Source organism: Quercus suber, unplaced genomic scaffold (genome assembly GCF_002906115.3).
Source record: "Quercus suber isolate HL8 unplaced genomic scaffold, Cork oak 2.0 scaffold_293, whole genome shotgun sequence".
Classification (NCBI taxonomy): domain Eukaryota; kingdom Viridiplantae; phylum Streptophyta; class Magnoliopsida; order Fagales; family Fagaceae; genus Quercus; species Quercus suber.
The window spans coordinates 670,438-687,291 of record NW_027069749.1 but is presented as its reverse complement, the minus strand read 5'-3'; the positions used below and the strand labels follow the sequence as shown (position 1 = coordinate 687,291).

The 16,854-nt window shown below is 37.2% G+C and overlaps 1 protein-coding gene across 5 annotated transcripts; it reads right to left on the bottom strand.

Moving 5' to 3' along the window:
* Positions 1–6,036: 6,036 nt before the first annotated feature.
* On the bottom strand, positions 6,037–14,118 carry LOC112027794 (uncharacterized). 5 transcript variants are annotated; one of them, XR_010632500.1, is made up of 7 exons: positions 13,987–14,118; positions 13,007–13,156; positions 11,712–11,785; positions 11,458–11,576; positions 8,091–8,179; positions 6,590–6,680; positions 6,361–6,470 (listed from the first exon to the last, which is right to left on the bottom strand). XR_010632500.1 is itself a non-coding variant. In XM_065782204.1 (6 exons), the coding sequence occupies exons 1-6, from the start codon at positions 13,991–13,993 to the stop codon at positions 6,377–6,379; spliced, it is 528 nt and encodes a 175-aa protein (XP_065638276.1). In that variant the 5' UTR covers positions 13,994–14,118; the 3' UTR covers positions 6,037–6,376. The 5 variants fall into 5 exon arrangements, 3 of the variants coding, with proteins under 3 accessions (XP_065638276.1, XP_065638277.1, XP_065638275.1); XR_010632499.1 differs by having other exon boundaries at positions 8,096–8,179; XM_065782204.1 differs by lacking the exon at positions 6,590–6,680 and having other exon boundaries at positions 6,037–6,470; positions 8,096–8,179.
* Between the last annotated feature and the right edge of the window lie 2,736 nt (positions 14,119–16,854).

The window sequence follows — 16,854 nt, the reverse complement described above, 5'->3', positions numbered from 1 at the left end:
GTGGTGGCTGGGGCCAGCCCCCATTCCATTAGCGCCTTCTGCTTGGTTAACCTGCTGTTGGCTAGGTATGGTTGGCCTGGACTCTGCTTGTGATGGCACGGTGCTCATGTTTCGTGTCGCTCTAGACTTTGGTGGCATTATTTGCGAGGGATCTTGTATTTTGTCCCTAACTTCTTTCCCAACTCCCCAGTGGAGTCGCCAATTGTAAGGGGGTGGGCCTGACTTGGGTATTAGGCAAGCTCCTACCGCACTAGGCCCGGTAGTTTCTGGGTGAGGAGTTAGGACCAGCCAATTGGAGCACACTTGGCCCAGCTTATGCACAATCTTTGCCACGTCTGCCAAAGTCCATTTAACAGCTCACAGCAGGCATAGTTATTATTGACAAGTTATGGCAGGCAGACATAAAATAGAAAACGTAAAGAAAAATGCATTCACTGTTTCTTCCGCAACGATCAAGATAAATGATTTAAAGGGCCTTGCTTTTAAATAAAAATGCTTAAACAAAATATTATAGCAAAATTAGTGGAGTAAAATAACGAGTTTGCCATATTTAGTATTGCCGCAGGATTCCAACCACGGAAGGGAAAACTACTCCCTCAACGCAAGTAACTTCACTTGGTGAAATTAATTGCTTTGAGAGGACAGCCCAAATGGTATATGCCCAAGTATAGATTTTGTATTGCCTTTTGAGGACAAGGCTATTGAGGAAGAGAGGGGGCGTTAACCCATTTAGGTGCATGCCTGCCATAAGCGCTCTGTTTTTTTTTTTTTCTTTCTTAGAATTCCCTTCTCTCTGTTTTCTTTCTTCCGATTCTTTTCTCTCTGTTTTCTTTCTTTCAATTCTTTTCTCCCTGTTTCTCTGATCCCCTCATGTTGCCTCTATTGCACACAGCCACGGGTCCCTTATATAGGGCCTACCGTGGCCGATTGTACTGTTCTAGCCTTTCTATGGCCCTATTCTGCTATCGTAGCCTTTTGCCATCCACTTACTGAGTCAAATGGTTCTGATCCACCATTGACCCGTGGCTTTCAGACAACGAAGCTTCATTTTCTACTTCGTCGTGTCCTCTCTCTCTCAGTCTCTCATGGCATGCACCCAGCGGTTCTTACCCACCCTTGCCTCTTTTGGGTGGCATGTCATCCCAGCAGGACTGTGCCCACTGAAAGAGTCTGGGCAAGAAACGCAAAATGGGTCCCTGCTCCTCTCCTTACCGCCAGACCATGCCCTCACCCATGACGTTACCCTTTCCCATAGTGGCTGGGTATAGGCTGATGATGCCTGGGTCGTTCGCATGCGTTACCTTATTGATGTTTCATTCATTTGCCGAGGTCTGAAAATGGGCGCGCATATCCTGCCGTGCGCTTTTTGGCATTTTTTGATGTGGATTGTTTTCCCGGCAGGCCAACGCCCATGTGTTGTCTCTTTCTTTGGAGGGTTGAGCTCTGTAGTGGGCTTCCCTTTAGTTTAGGCGTTTTGTTTTGTGGCTTTGCGCCTCCTGCCGTGCCAGGTTTGCTATTCCTGCTGCTCAACTCAATCCTGCTGGGCCTTTTCAAACCTACCATGTACTTTCCTTCTCAGTAGCCCAGTATGCTTGCTGGGCTTCTTTTTCATTTCTTGCGGGCTCCAATGTCCCTTGTTTTTCTTGTGGGCATCCCTGGCCCATTGGTTTTGTTTCACACATGGATTTTTGCTAACTCACTTCGGGCTTTCTTGGCCCAATTTTCTCTATAAACTTTATTCCTTTGGGCTTATGGGTTCCCCATTTGCCTGTTACTCTCTTTTTTTTTCTTATTACAGTGGGCCTACTGTGGCCCATTCTTCCTCTTCCCTCATCCTTTCCACGGATTTGTTTCTTTTCTCTTTCCAGGCCTATTCAAGCCCATTTGCTTCTTCTGGACCCATCTCATGGACCCTTGAATGATTCATATGCCTTCTTTTTCTTTTTGCTGTTTCTTTCAGTTTGCCCGCAACTCTGGGCCTTGGGCCTGCTGGGCTTCATAAAAAAAACGAGCCTCAACAAACCCATTCTCTACAAATTTATTGTATTGGCCTCATTGAGCCTAGATCCACTAACTCTTTGGGCCTAGGATTCAAACCGCATCCTTACATATATATATATATATATATATATAACTTTGCTAAAAGAGATATATATTCCAAACCCATTAAAATTATATTACAAAAACCCAAATTTGTATATTTATCTTTGTAAAGGCCTTTCCGTCGTGTGTTGGGCTGGGCTGCCTCCTGCAGTGATAGACCCAAGTATTCTGAATAAGGGAGTTGAGACCGGTTTAACTACAACTCAATTTAGGCCAGCTTATGCACAAACTATGCCTCGTCTGCCAGGAGTAAGCTTATGGTAGATAGAACTGTTTCAGATGAGTCATGACAGACAGATATAATAACAACAACAAAACAGAGTACTTTGACTATTAATAGAAAATGACCAAATAATCCCTATTTACGAAACATAATCACAATAATAACAATGTCTTTTACAAAGAAAGTAAAGGGAATAAATGATAATGTGGGTTAATCAAAAGAGACAAAAATCAAGTCAAGTCTGGTCCGCAAGAGCAAAATCAAAGAGGGAAGAACATCTCCTCTCAACGCAGCTAATCTCCCAAGGAAAATCCTGCCGTGGAGATTAATGGCTTTGAGGGAAACAGACCTGAATGGTTAATGCCCAAAGGAATCCTTCTACTTTTGGAAGAAAGCAGGATTTTAAGAGGGAGAGAGGGAAATCAGCCTATTGGTGCATGCCCACCGGATTAACTCTCTCTGTTTTTTTATCTTCTTCTTTCTTTTTCTTTTTTAGTTTTCCTCTTATCTTTTCTTTCTTTTGTTTTTGCTTTCATTTTCTATTTTGTGATTCTTCTCTTCCAATTTTTTCTCCCTCCTTTTCTAGGCACGATAAGGGTCTTCTTATAATGCCTGCTGTGACTAGATTTTACTATTTTACCCCTTAACCACCTTTGTTTGGTCTTGGTGTACTTGCCGACCACCACTGGTTCGTCTACTCCCCACTTCCAGACAAAGGAATGTTGTTTTATTTATTAATCTGCCGTGGCACCCTTTCCTGCCACGGTGTGGGTTTTCTATCTCTCCATCCCTCATGGCATGCACCGAGTGGTTCCAGCTCAACCTTGTTTCTTTTGGGTGATCTGTCATCCCAGCAAGACGGATCCCCCAAAAGAGCCTGAGCAAGAACCGTAGAATAGGTCTTCCCCTCTCCCCACCGCCAAACCATGCCCTCTTACCTCTGACCTCACCATGTCCCATATTGGCTGGGTACAAGCTAGTGGTGCCTGGGCCTTGCACATGCCCCTCTTTCATGTTTGTCCAAAATCTGTCTGCTGCTCATGAGTTCGCTGTGGTCTGGAGGCTTGTATGTACAGTCTACCATTTTTCTTTGACCTTTTAAGTGGGCTGTTTTATGATTCCCTACTCCTCTTAAGTGTTGGGCCTTATTTGATACTAGGCTTTGTATTTCTTTCAGCCTATTGCTTAATTGCCATCATGTCCTGCCATACTACTCTATCATTCCTATTGTAATGACTTGATCCTGCTGGGCCTTTTCAGGTCTGCCGTTTATTCTTTCCCCAATGGCTTAGCATGGTCATGGGTTTCCTTACTTATGGGCTCCTATGTCCCTTTTGTTTTATCTTGGGCATCCTTGGCTCACTTGCTTTTCTAGAGTTTCCTCGACCCTTTTCCTAACTCTGTGTTCTCATGAGCTTTTACTAACTTCATTAGGCTTTCCCGGCCCAATTAACTCATACTCATCTTTTGGGGTTTGTGGGCCTGCCATCAACCCCATACTCTCTTTGCTTGCATTGTTTTGGGTCTGCCGCGGTCCATTCTTGCTTTTTTTCTACATCATGCACTGTCCATGGGTTTGCTATTTGCTATTTTCTCTCTTTCCGGGCTCCTTTGAGCCCATTTGCTTGCTCAAGACCCATTTATTCATTTTTATGGACCTGTGATCCATTATTCCTCCCGCAGATGTTGGGCCTTTTTCTTCTTATTTGGGCTTCCCAAACTGACCATCAACAATCTTATCGTAAATTGGATCAAAACAGATTGTATCAAGCCGAATTAACCATTGAACATCTAAAATAAAATTTAACAAAATTTAAACATTATTATAAGTAAATTTAATTAAACTAAGTAATCTTTTAGAAGGAAAAAGAGACGCTTACTTTTATTATAAACATTTCTTTTGTGTTAAAAAAATTATAAATTGAGTACTTTGATCATTTAACTTAATAATCAAGTTAGATTCGAGCACCTAAGATATAATATGAACTCAAACCCTTTTTTTTTTTAAATCAATTTCTTTATTATAAGGATCGGATTGGGTCTAAAAATCTACAAATCCTCATCCATTGTCTCATCCAAGTAACTTTAGCATTTTCCTGGTTTTAGATGTTATATATGTCTGGAAGTGTTGACCAAAATGCAAAATGTGTCTTCTCCATTGATGATCATTATTAGCCACGTGGTCCACGTCCAGATTTCCATATCTTGGCGTCACCTTTCAAAAAAAAAAAATTACAAGAGCTTCACGATGCCCTAAGTTTGACGGTTCAAAAGTTGATACTTGATCTTATTCAAAGCTCATGAAATTCGTGTGCTTGTATGACTAATTCACCGTAGAAAATTCAGTTACTTTGAAACTTGTGACACAAGTCAGCAACCCAAAAACTCGGCTGCCTTTTGGATCAGTCAAAATTATTTGGAACTTTCCCCACAAGAAGAAATTTTCTAGAGCTGATTAAGATGACCAAGAAAATTTGTCCCTCTCTATGAGAAACTTTCAATCTTAAAATACGTTCTATGCATGTCTTTGTTCTTATCTGTCCTTTTTTTAGAATGGTCATTTTCAATGCAGGTCTTTGTACCTGTCCTAAACTAATGCCCTTAGGGCATTCTTTAACATTTTCCTTTTTAGAAATAACTAGTTTAAAATCACATGCTCTTGCACATATAAATCACTATTAGATAAAACTTAATAAAAATAACAATATTATGATTGTATGATTGTATCTCATATTCCTTTTATTTAAATTTAATTTTCTCTATATCATTAAGAATAGGGACCAATGATTTTTCACACTAAAATTATTTCTAAAGATTTTGTCCAATTGGATGCTCTCAATCCCACTAAATGAAATTTGCTCTAACCATCCTCCCCTCTTTGACAAGAAATTTCGTGGGATCCTCTCAATCCTGTTAAACAGAAAAGAAGAAATAGCGAAGAGAGACGAGTAATAAGTAGGCTAACTGGCTAAAGTATTGAGAAAGTAAGGCAACCCCATTTGCAAATACAATTTCTTCCAACCCAGCCAACTGTTTCTTTAATTTTTTTAGGGCCCGGTCATTAATGGATGCCATTAATTATCTATTTTAAGAATTTTTTTATGAGAAATTGAAAAAAGTGACAAAAAAATTAGTCACTTTTTTATTTTTCTATAAAAAATATTCTACAATGATTTATTTATGTAAAATCCATCTTTCTGTTACAACATTCTAAACTGCTGCAATTTATAAACAGAGCCTAAGGGCATCCCTAAGTTGATCCCAGGGAAAGACCCCACCTTACTACATAATAAATCAGCCAAAAATGCAGCATTGCCCACCATGACCAGCCCACTCTTACTCAAATTCACCCATAACCCTGTCACTACCCCAAAGCACATAAAAACAAGGCAAATATGTAGCCAATTCTCAGTGGAAGCCTCTCAAGATAATATCATGCCATTTACAAATGACAAATGTGAAATGCTCATCTCTTCTGTAGAAAAGTTTAGTGTGCGCAACTGTGCCAACCTCTAATAGAGATAAAGAACTCAAAATTTTTAAGCCAAATAATTGTTCTTACTATTCAATATTTGTTTTGATTGTTGTGTGTTGAAGTCCAGTCCATTGAAGGAACAAGATTGATGTTGATCCACTTGTTGCCTGCGAGAGGCAAAGTGCCACTCGAGCTATGTCAGTGTCTACTTACAATTCCACATGGAGAAACAAAGGAAGGAAGAAATAATTGAAATTTCTATTGTCTTCAGCAAAAAATTACTAATCTACATTGGCTATTCACATTTCCATCATGCCTTCTGAGGACAAACCCTTTTCACAGTAATAAAATGATATTCATACATTAATTAGCAATAAAGCATGAGTACATGACTGACTTGAATGATATAAAAGGAATTCAATAGCTTTGAAAAGATAGCTTATTATGACAAAAAATCAAAAAACAGAACTCTGACTCTAAACACATTCAACTTACTAAGAGCTTGTGTGTACTGTTGTTCAAGGCTGCAGAGTAAGTCCACCCAGAGTCATGGGAAAGATATGCCTCTTGAATCTTCACCAAAAAGACCATCTTTTAGCAGTTGAACCTCCAACAGGTTCATCTTTACTTTTATTCTCCATTCCCTGTTTCAAAGACTCCAGCCTTCTCCTACAGGGGATCCAATAAAGCTAAATAACTATAATATGAAGATACAAGTTTAGAAATGCATAAAATTAAATAGTTGATAGATCAAGGAATAAGGAAACTCTTAAGGAAAAAAATCTTACTTTTGCAACTCAGCAATAAATGCAAGGATGTATCATTGAAAGCATTCAACATTATATATGGTATGGGTGCCAGAGCTCAACACCGTTTTATCTGACAAGGAGGCTTAATTTAGTTCTAACTTGGAGATTCGGAACTAAGAGACGACACACTTACAGAATATCAAGTTTATTCATGCTTTTAATGAGGGCCCCAGGAGAAGTAACATTTCCTTGGAAAAGAATCTAGTGTCCAAAGGTTCCAAAAATGATAGTTTTCTTTGTGAGGACAACAGCTTAAGAGAAGATTCTAGCAGGTGAACTTCGATAAGTGATGTATTTGTAGGAGCAGTGGAGAGACTGATCCATTTGCTACTGCATTGTGACATTGCATATGAATTGTGGAGTTTAATCTTTTCTGCATTTGGGGTCCATTGTATAATGTTCAAGAATATTGTCAAGCTACTCTCAGTTTATACACACACACACACACACACACACACACACACACATTTAAGGAAATTTTTTTAATAAAGAGACTACTTCCCAAAAAGACACGTAGCCTAAAAAATTACTATATATATATATAGACACACACACATACACATATAAGGAAATTTTATTAAAGAGAGACTACTTAGCAAAAAGACACACAGTCTAAAAAATTACTTTCAGTTTGGATGAATCAGTTTGGTAGCATTCTTCCTTTGTTTAGAACCAAACCCCTTTATGCCTATGTGGTCCTTGTGGAGGGAGAGGAATCACCATATATTCAAGGGTGTGGAAGTATTGGTCATCTAGTTGGAAGTGTCTTTTATAAGATTATTGTTTGGATGGTCCCCTTGTTTTAGGCTCTAGTGAGATACACTCTATTGTAGATTTCATTGAATTCCCTCTCCCTTGTAGATTGTAACTTTCATTCATATTAATTCTTTAGGAGTGCTTTATGTAAATATCCTGTGTACATGAGGTAGTTCCTCTTCAAATTGATTACTTATTATAAAAATAAAATAAAATAAAATAAAAATTGCCAATTTTATTCTACTTTATCAACTACTTGGTTTTGGGGTTTTCCATGGATCCTTTATCCACCAATTGAGGTGGGCTATATGTATCTTTTTGTGATTATCTCTTTTCTACAGTAATAAATATATTCATCCACTTTCCATTATCATCTCCTTCTTCACCAACTCCAACATGCTATTTTTGGCCCCCTTTTATCTCTTCAATCCTTCAACTTTAGTCATATTACTCACTCATTAGTGCAACAATCATTAGCCATTGCTCCATGGGCAAACCATTTTAGGTGATTCTCCTAGTCTTTTCCTCACCAGGTTTACCCCGTCTTTGAACGGAGATCTTCATACCCTAAATCTTATATAACTCTTAATTTGTTAGGAAAAATCAAACAAGTGACTACCACTATAATGGTTGGTAGTACATCACACAAAAGCACTAAGAGCTAACAAAAGATGCATTCATGCACACTCCATGAAAACATTATGATGTGCATTTTAAACATTACATTACTTGGTATCTGTGAGGCGACCATGCAAGCTCCATCTCTGCCGAAATCCTTCCATGCCTTCAACTCCACTAGCAAGAATCAAGCGCCTATAAATGTATAATCAAGGATATATTAGAGTGACATTCAAAGATGATACAAGATTCAACATTATGTAACCATACATCTAGTTATAAGGAAAGCAAAGTTTGTAGAAATATGGTTCAATAGGATGCAGGGAATGCCAAAAAGGCTTCTGGGAGGATATGTAATTAAAAGAATAAAGCTTAGGTAGATCATATGATTGACAACTTTCTCAACTTATGTTACTTTTAGGGCATTATCTTTCTACAAAGCAAGTCAAAAGCTTGGTAAAAGATAAGTTTGAGTTGACAGCCATTGTAAAACTCTTGGTCAAAATCAAATTAATCTCCAGAAGTTCTCATCATGATAAAATCAAAATATATATAATGGTAAAAAGGATATGCGTAGTTGACCCCACAAACATGCAATTGACCCCAAAATATAATTATAGAATAGCAGTAGGTGCAGCAAGTGACTCAACTACCCCCTATGGCCATATCACTGGCTATAATCATATCAATATGTGCAAAAAAGCTGATCTTGGTGAACTCACATTGTTTGAGGCATACAGAGATAACACTCCGGTAACATGGATATCAATGATAAGCATCAGGATTGAAAGATACCATCTGGATTTTATCTTATTTTTTAAATAACTTCAAAGATGCATTTTGCATGCATCTACATTACACTTAGCACACATCAAGGAGCGTCATATCTAGTTCACCTCATTTCAGTCAATTTTTTTACTTATAAACAAAAAATAAAATATCTACTACATTTCAATTCACCATCATGCGAGGGTAAAGATTTTTTTTGCACTGGGCCCAAAACATTCAAACTTACCATCGAGGAAGGGGATCAAGCATTCACATCAAAGATTTCTCAAAGAAGGAAATCTTTCCTACATTCTATCTTCATTGGACAAGAAAACGCTAATTGGCTTCTAGCAACATTAGTTGACATAACAGTAGCTGATCAGAATAAAGATTTTATTACAAAAAAGAGAGGAGGGGACAAAGTGTTCATGGCACAAAGAGATACTAATGCATATAGATAGTTTGGGCTTTTCTGTTTGCCAAGCAAATGGCGAGTCAGAGATCTCTTACTTACTTTTTGCGGATGTTACGCTTATTTCCTGTAAGGCTCAGTCGGACCAATTACTATATCTAAGATGTGTCTTGTTATGCTTTGTAGCTATATTGAGGTTGAAGGTAAACCTGGCCAAATCCAAGCAGGTACAGGGTGGAGAGCTGAGGAATGTGGAGGAATTGATGGCATTTCTTGGCTGTAAGGTGTTTTTTTTCCCAGCTACTTATTTAGGACTTCCTCTAGGAGCACAATTTGAGTTAAGGAGTATCTGGGATGGAGTGTTGAAGAGGCTGGGAGAAAATCCTCAAGGTGGAAGAGAATATATCTTTCTAAGGGACAAAGACTAACTCTCATTAAGAGTACATTGTCTAGCTTCAAACATATTATCCCTCCTTATTTCCTAAGCCAGTTGGTGTGGAAAATATAATGGAAAAGCTCCAATGTCACTTTTGGTGCCATGGTATGGAAGAGGAGCACAAATTCCATCTTGTGAAATGGAATACTAATTGTAATCCTTTGCTTTAGGGCTTTAGGGGGTATGAGGATTAGGAAGTTATTGAGTTTTTCTTTATGATGGTTAGAAATACTTACATACTAAATATGCTACTGTTGTAGCTTGAACCCACGCCCTGCCCCTGCTCCCCCAAGCACTTAGAACTTGGGGAGGTACCAACTCACCCAAATGGTGCGTTGGTTGGTTTTTAATCAAGCACTACTGAGGAAATGGTTGTGGAGGTATATGGAGGAGAGGGAGAGTGTCTTTGGAGTAGAATAATTAATTATAAGTATGGAGAGTCCTAGGGTGGGTGGTGTTCTAAAATGCCTAGATCAACATAATGGGTCAGTTTGTGGAAGCACATTTGTGAGATGTTCCAATTCAGGTTAAGCATGTTTCTAGAAGTAGATTTTGGCATGATCGCCAGGGTGTGGGACAGCTTGCACAAGATACATATCTTGAATTCTACATCATGACAAGGGATAGAGATGTAAAGGTAGCAGATTAGATTGGATGGAATAACCCTTTTTGCATCCAATTAATACATGATTGGGAATTAGAGTCTGTGACTAAGTTCCTAGAGGACCTTTAGGCTGTACCTGTTAATCCTTTGGAAGATGACAAAATGCTATAGCTTCCATCAATAACTATAAGTTGGGAATTTCAAGTTAAACTTTTATAAAACTTTGTAATCAGGGGGTGAAAAATCATAAGCATATGCAGAGTAAAAGCCCCAACAAGGGTGGCATTTTTCGCCTGGACAGCAGCAATGGGTAAGATCATCACAATAGACAACTTATGTAGGATAGGTATAATAATTTTGGATTTGTGTTGTACATTTAAGCGGGATGGGGAATCTGTGGATCACCATTATAACTTTGCTTAGAGGAGATGGAACTCAGTGTTCAGTTTGTGTGGGGTTAGCCAGGTGATGCCCTAAACTTTCACTGTTTGCTTGCGGTGTTGGAAAGGAAGGTGCAGGAAGCAAGATGGGATAGATATTTGGAAGGCCAGTCCCTTATGCTTAATGTTGTGTGTTTGGAGGGAAAGGAATGAGCAGATGTTTGAAGGAAGGGAGACTCCATTATTGTGATTGAAGGGCACGTTTCTAAGGATTATATATAAGTAAACTAGGTTATTAATCCCTCCTTTCCCTCTATTTTCCTTGAATTTCTACATATGCTAAATTTTAGACCTGAATTTTTTTTTTGTACCCTAGGCATCATCAGAATGGTCATTTGTGGATGGCTGTCCCGCACTGCTTGATGTGGTGTCTATGGAGGGAGAGGAATAGCCAGAGTTTTGAAGATATAGAGAGAACTATGCCCGCACTCAAATTATTTTTCTTTAGAACTTTGTTGGATTGGGTGTCAGTTATGCATTGTCAATCCTAATAATCTGTTCACGATTTGATAGATTCATGTAATTTGCGTGGTTGATTCTATGATCCCCAAGTGTATACTCCCTGTATACTTGGACGACTCTATTTTTTTTATATCAATAAAATTTTATTTAATGGTTAAGATATGAAGATAAATTCAATAATAGAAAGCTTGACTGGTGATTTAATTTTGGTTAGGAGAAGACACAAACATAGAACAATCTCTACAGCCCATTACAGGAATTCATATAATCCCATTAGCACATCCTTATTAAGACATTACAAGCTAATAAACAAACACCTACATAACATAACCCATCACTTCACAAAAATACCTCTCCAGTGATGTAACTTCTGATTCAAGCTGAGCAGCTCTTTCCTTTGCTTCATCTAGAGGCATTGATAATCCCAACTTGTGCTCGCTATCTTGAAGTCGTTGTCTTAGTTCCTTATCCTGCAAACAACAATTATGAAACAACTGATGTGAAATGCTGAGTTACAGTTCCAAAACTTCACTTACAAAATAAACCTTGAAGAGGGAAAAAATTAGAGAGAGAGAGAGAGAGAAGCAGAATAACAGTAGTCTCACCCTTTTTTCAGCGCATTGTCGATACATGGCAATCTCATCTTGACAGAAAGGCTCAATATCATTGATTTGCAAGCCTGCAGTACAGTGTTAAAGTCTCCTTCAAATGACTACCCATAGAAAAATTCAAGATCCAAGCCATACACTTCATGCACACATCATGGTTTCTAAATTGATGGTACTGATGTCATTATCTAATTAATCCTGTCCCTGCCCCCGCCTCCCAAAAAAATACCCCACCTTGGCCCTGATATGTCCTAGTCAAACTTTATCATTTACAATATCACGAAAGGCTACACATTGCTTATTAAGGAGATGAAAACTGGTGTTGGTGGATTGGAATTGCATGTGTAAGAGGAACAGAGAGACTGTGGATCACTTGCTTCTTGCTTCTACATTGCTTAATATCTTAAGAGTTATGGAATATGGTGTGTTTCCTGTTTGGGGTTCACTAGGTCATACCGCGTAGTGTGGTGGAACTTATAGCTAGTTGGTCACGGAAGTTTCACAGACCCAAAACTAAAGTGCTTTGGAGTATGATCCCTCATTGTCTTATGTGGGTCATATGGAGGGAAAGGAATACACGAATTTTTGAAAGGGATGAAAGAACGATTCATGAGTTGAAGCTCTTTTTCTTTCAGAATTTGTTTGATTGGGCAAATGCTTCGGGTGTGGCTAATTTCATTTCTCTTCTTGAAATGATGGATTTTTGTACTTTCATTCATGTTTAGTTTTTCTTCTTCAGTTTTTAGCACACTGCCGGTGTGCCTTGTATTTTTTTTCCCTATTTTTTATTTTCAATGAAGTTAATTACTTATCAAAAAAAGAAGACCAAAGTTTTATCAAAAATTTATAAGTGGATGACCAACAAAAATTTTTCACCTTTCCTTTTCTTTATTAAAAAGGAATTCCAATGACAAATGTGCTTGTTACCAATAAGTGTGTACCATGTGCAGCACATGGGGACTAAAATGTGCATTCTTTGTATGTACTACAAAACAAATGCACCCTACAAGTTAATATGGCACACGGTTATTGGTGACAACTGTGATGGTCACTGGCAGACTTCTAAGTGAAGAATTGAATTAATACAAGAAAGAAATGGGGCACAAACTATAGTCTTCAGACGTTTTACATAGTAGAATTACTCAGTCCTAGCATTATAGATTATATAAAACAATGATAGAAACATGTCTTAGGCTTCTTATCAAAAAAACAAAACAATGATAGAAACTAATTTTTTCCAAATCAAGAGGGAATTCTAACTCCAACGAAAGAAATAAAAATGCAAAACTTACACAAAAATAGATTCCGCAAAATCCCATCACATAAATCAACTCCTTCAAGAACATGGGAGGCAATTTCTGGTGGAATGAGGGGTGACGGTGGCCCCAACATTAAATCATCACCAACCAGAATAGTTTCCTCCATAGTTGGCTGTGAATCGACTGAAGCCCACAAACACAACAAAAAAAATCATGAGTATAACTTAGTTATATGCTCAAAAGTTAATTTTCTTCTATGTTGAATAACTACGTCATTCTTGCCAGTGAACTCAACATGAAAAATAAATAAGGTGAGGCATTGTGATCTCAAAAGAGGTGTAAACTTCAAAGTATGGCCTTAAGCCAAAACTTATAGGCAAATGCTATTAGATGTATGGTGGCAACAGAAAAGACTATATATTGAATTAACTGCCATTGGCTCTACAATGCTTAAACACCCAATATGGGACAGTCATTGTCAAAATATTTCAAAAGTTATAGATTTATAAGTGGTATGGCTTTGGCTTGAGTTCAATTGCTTCAAATCTTGGAGCAAATGCTTAAACTTTGCAATTATAGGAAATTATAATACAACTCTTGAAAGTAACCAAACAAAAATACATGTTAAAACCACAACCTCGAGTATAGCCATGCATGTTACATGAATACAAAGTTGACATCACATTGAGAGTTATACTACCGACACATATTGACATAATCCTGTTTCTTTGGTCATCAATCTAGTTCTTGTTCTTGTAATCATACATATTAAATGAAGGTACAAGCACATCTCATGTTCAGATTTCCAACAACTTGCAGATTATGTCACATGGCACAGAGATTTTTTTTAAAGCAACAAATACAACTTTATATAAAACACTAACCCCTAAACTTCTCAGGAAAACAAATTCATATAATGAGCAATTTAGAAGTAGTTATCCATATATTCAAATAAAATTCACTGAAGAACAACATATGAGAAATCTATAAAGTTTGTAATAGCTTTCCCTTACCATCCATTTTTGCTTTTTTGTTATCCTTCCACTACCAAAACTCAGAGATCAATGAAATTAAGACTGGGTCAGTTGAAACCTGTAAATCATTAGAAACAAAACACTGAATAAAAAGAAACTTAAGTGCACTTCAAAAGCTACAACTATGTAATACTGATTCTAATAAGCTAGCTTAAAATTTTCAAAACAAGTCACACTGAAAAAAAAAAAAAAAAGAAAAAAAAGAAAAAAAGAAAAAAAAGCATCACACGCTCTACATTACAAAAGAGAGAGAGTTATTGGAGCATTTCGTCGAACAGATGATAGGCATAACTTAAACCCATTGTCATTCCTAAATACAAAAGGAAAAAAATCAAATTTCCCATTTTCTTCGATTACTGTTGTAAAGACTATGGATGTCGTGGGAAAAGGGATGGGACTAGTAATTTATGGAATCATCTTTATAATCAATGCCCCACGTCCCCTTATAAGGTGTAGACAAAAAACAAAAGACACTTTGTTTTCTTAAAAAAGAAGAAGGGCAATCTACTCTTAAAGCAGTGGGGTTTAGTGAAAAAATTGCTAGGAATGCCCTAGCAAAGATGATAATTGTTGATGAGTTACCTTTTAGGCATGTAGAGAAGGAAGGCTTTAAGTTTTTTGTTGAGGTTTTGGAACCTAGGTTCACCATCCCTTGTCGCACCACTGTTGCTCGTGATTGTATGAATCTTTATTATGAAGAGAAGAAAAAATTGAAAAAAGCATTTCAAAAGCAACGAGTATGCCTAACCACTGACACTTGGAATCAATTCAAAATCTTAACTATATGTGTCTTACTGCTCATTGGATTGATAATGATTGGAACTTGCATAAAAGAATCTTAAATTTTTGTATTGTTCCTAATCACAAGGGTGTCACAATTGGTAAGCATATTGAGAAGTGCTTACAAGAGTGGGGGATAGATAGGATATTTACAATCACACTTGATAATGCAAGTTCAAATGATACTGCCATACAATATCTGAAAAGAAAAACTAAGGATTGGAAGACCACCATTTTGGATAATGAGTTTTTGCATATGAGGTGTTGTGCACATATTGTTAATCTTATTGTGTGTGAGGGCTTAAAAGATCAAAATGAATCAATTGTTAAGATTAGAAATGCAGTGAGATATGTTAGGTCTTCTCCATCTAGGCTTCAAACTTTTAAGAATTGTGTAGAGCGCGAAAAAATTCCTAGTAAAAGTCTAGTATGCCTAGATCTTCCAACTAGGTGGAATTCAACCTATATGATGTTAGAGGCAGCTGTGAAGTTCCAAAATGCTTTTGAGCGGCTACAAGAGGAAGACTCACAATTTGACTCATATTTCAATGATGATGATAATGATGAGAATGAGGTTGGGGTTGAGGATGATAATGGGAGAGGAAAAGGGAGGGGGAGAAAGAATATTGGGCCTCCTAATGTGCTTGATTGGGGAAAGGCTAGAATCTTTGTGCAATTTCTAAAACTTTTTATAAGGTGACTTTGCGATTTTCAGGCTCTTTATTTGTCACATCTAATGCATTTTTCCATGAACTTGTGTTAGTGCAATCTAAATTGTTGACTTTAAGTAGAAGTGAGGATAATATGTTAAAGAATATGGCTGCTAGCATGAGAAAGAAATATGACAAATATTGGGAGAATATTAAAAATATCAATTTTTTGTTGTATGTTGCTGTTGTGCTAGACCCTCGTTATAAATTGAGATATATCATGTTTTCCTTTAAACAAGTTTATGAGAAATCCAAGGCAGAAGAACTAACAGCAATGGTGGAGGCAAAATTAAAAAAATTATATGAGCACTATCTTCAGAAGGATACTAGTGCTAATGTTGCAAAACCTAGTGTAAGTCAAACTTTTGAAGTGATGGATGTTGATGATGAGGAGGAAGATGATAGCAAGTCATTTGCCTTTCAATATAAGAAACACTTGGAGGAGGCAGAAAGTTTGGAGAATAAATCTGAAGTGGATAGGTTTCTAACAGAAAATTGTGAGGGTCTAGGCAATGCTGAATTTGATATTTTGGCATGGTGGAAGCTTAATAGCCACAAGTATCAAATTCTCTCTCAAATAGCACGAGATGTCTTGGCTGTTCCAGTCTCCACAGTGGCCTCTGAGTCAGCCTTTAGTACTGGTGGACGTGTACTTGATCCATTTCGAAGTTCTCTAACTCCAGAGATGGTGGAGGCTCTTATTTGTGGATAGAATTGGTTGCGGTCTTCACCAATTCCAATCAACCTTCAAGAGGCTATGGATGACATAGAAAAATATGAAGAAATTAAGTCAAGTAACATTTTTTTTTTAATTATTTGTTGAAGTTGGTTCATGGATGCTTCAATTTAGTTAGTTTTGATTAATTGCAGTAACATGTTTATTATATGTAATATTTTTATTTCAGAATTTGCTGCTTTAAATATAAAAGATGTGGAGAATTGATTTAGTTGATTTTGAGGAACTTTGCTTAGGCAGGTAACATCCATTCTCTATCTTCATTTGCTTATGTGCAATTTTCATTATCTTATATAGATAACAGTAACATTCCTAATTTTATCTTATGTTGTGGATGATTGATTAGGTTGCTACTTGCTTTGAAGGAGTTCAACTTAATTTTTGGAGTGGTACCAAGCTTGAAGTTGATTGATGAAGTCTATTTTGTTAAGAACTTTTGTTAGAATTGAGTTTATTTTCAGTAGGTTTAATTTGATTACATTATGACTTTTGAGACCATGCATACCATTTTGAGGTTTATTTGTTATGTTGGTATGTTATTATTTTGAATCCTTGATGTGACTTTGGGAATGTTAAGACTTTGAGTTCGTTGATTTAATTCTACTATTTTTTAATTTCCTA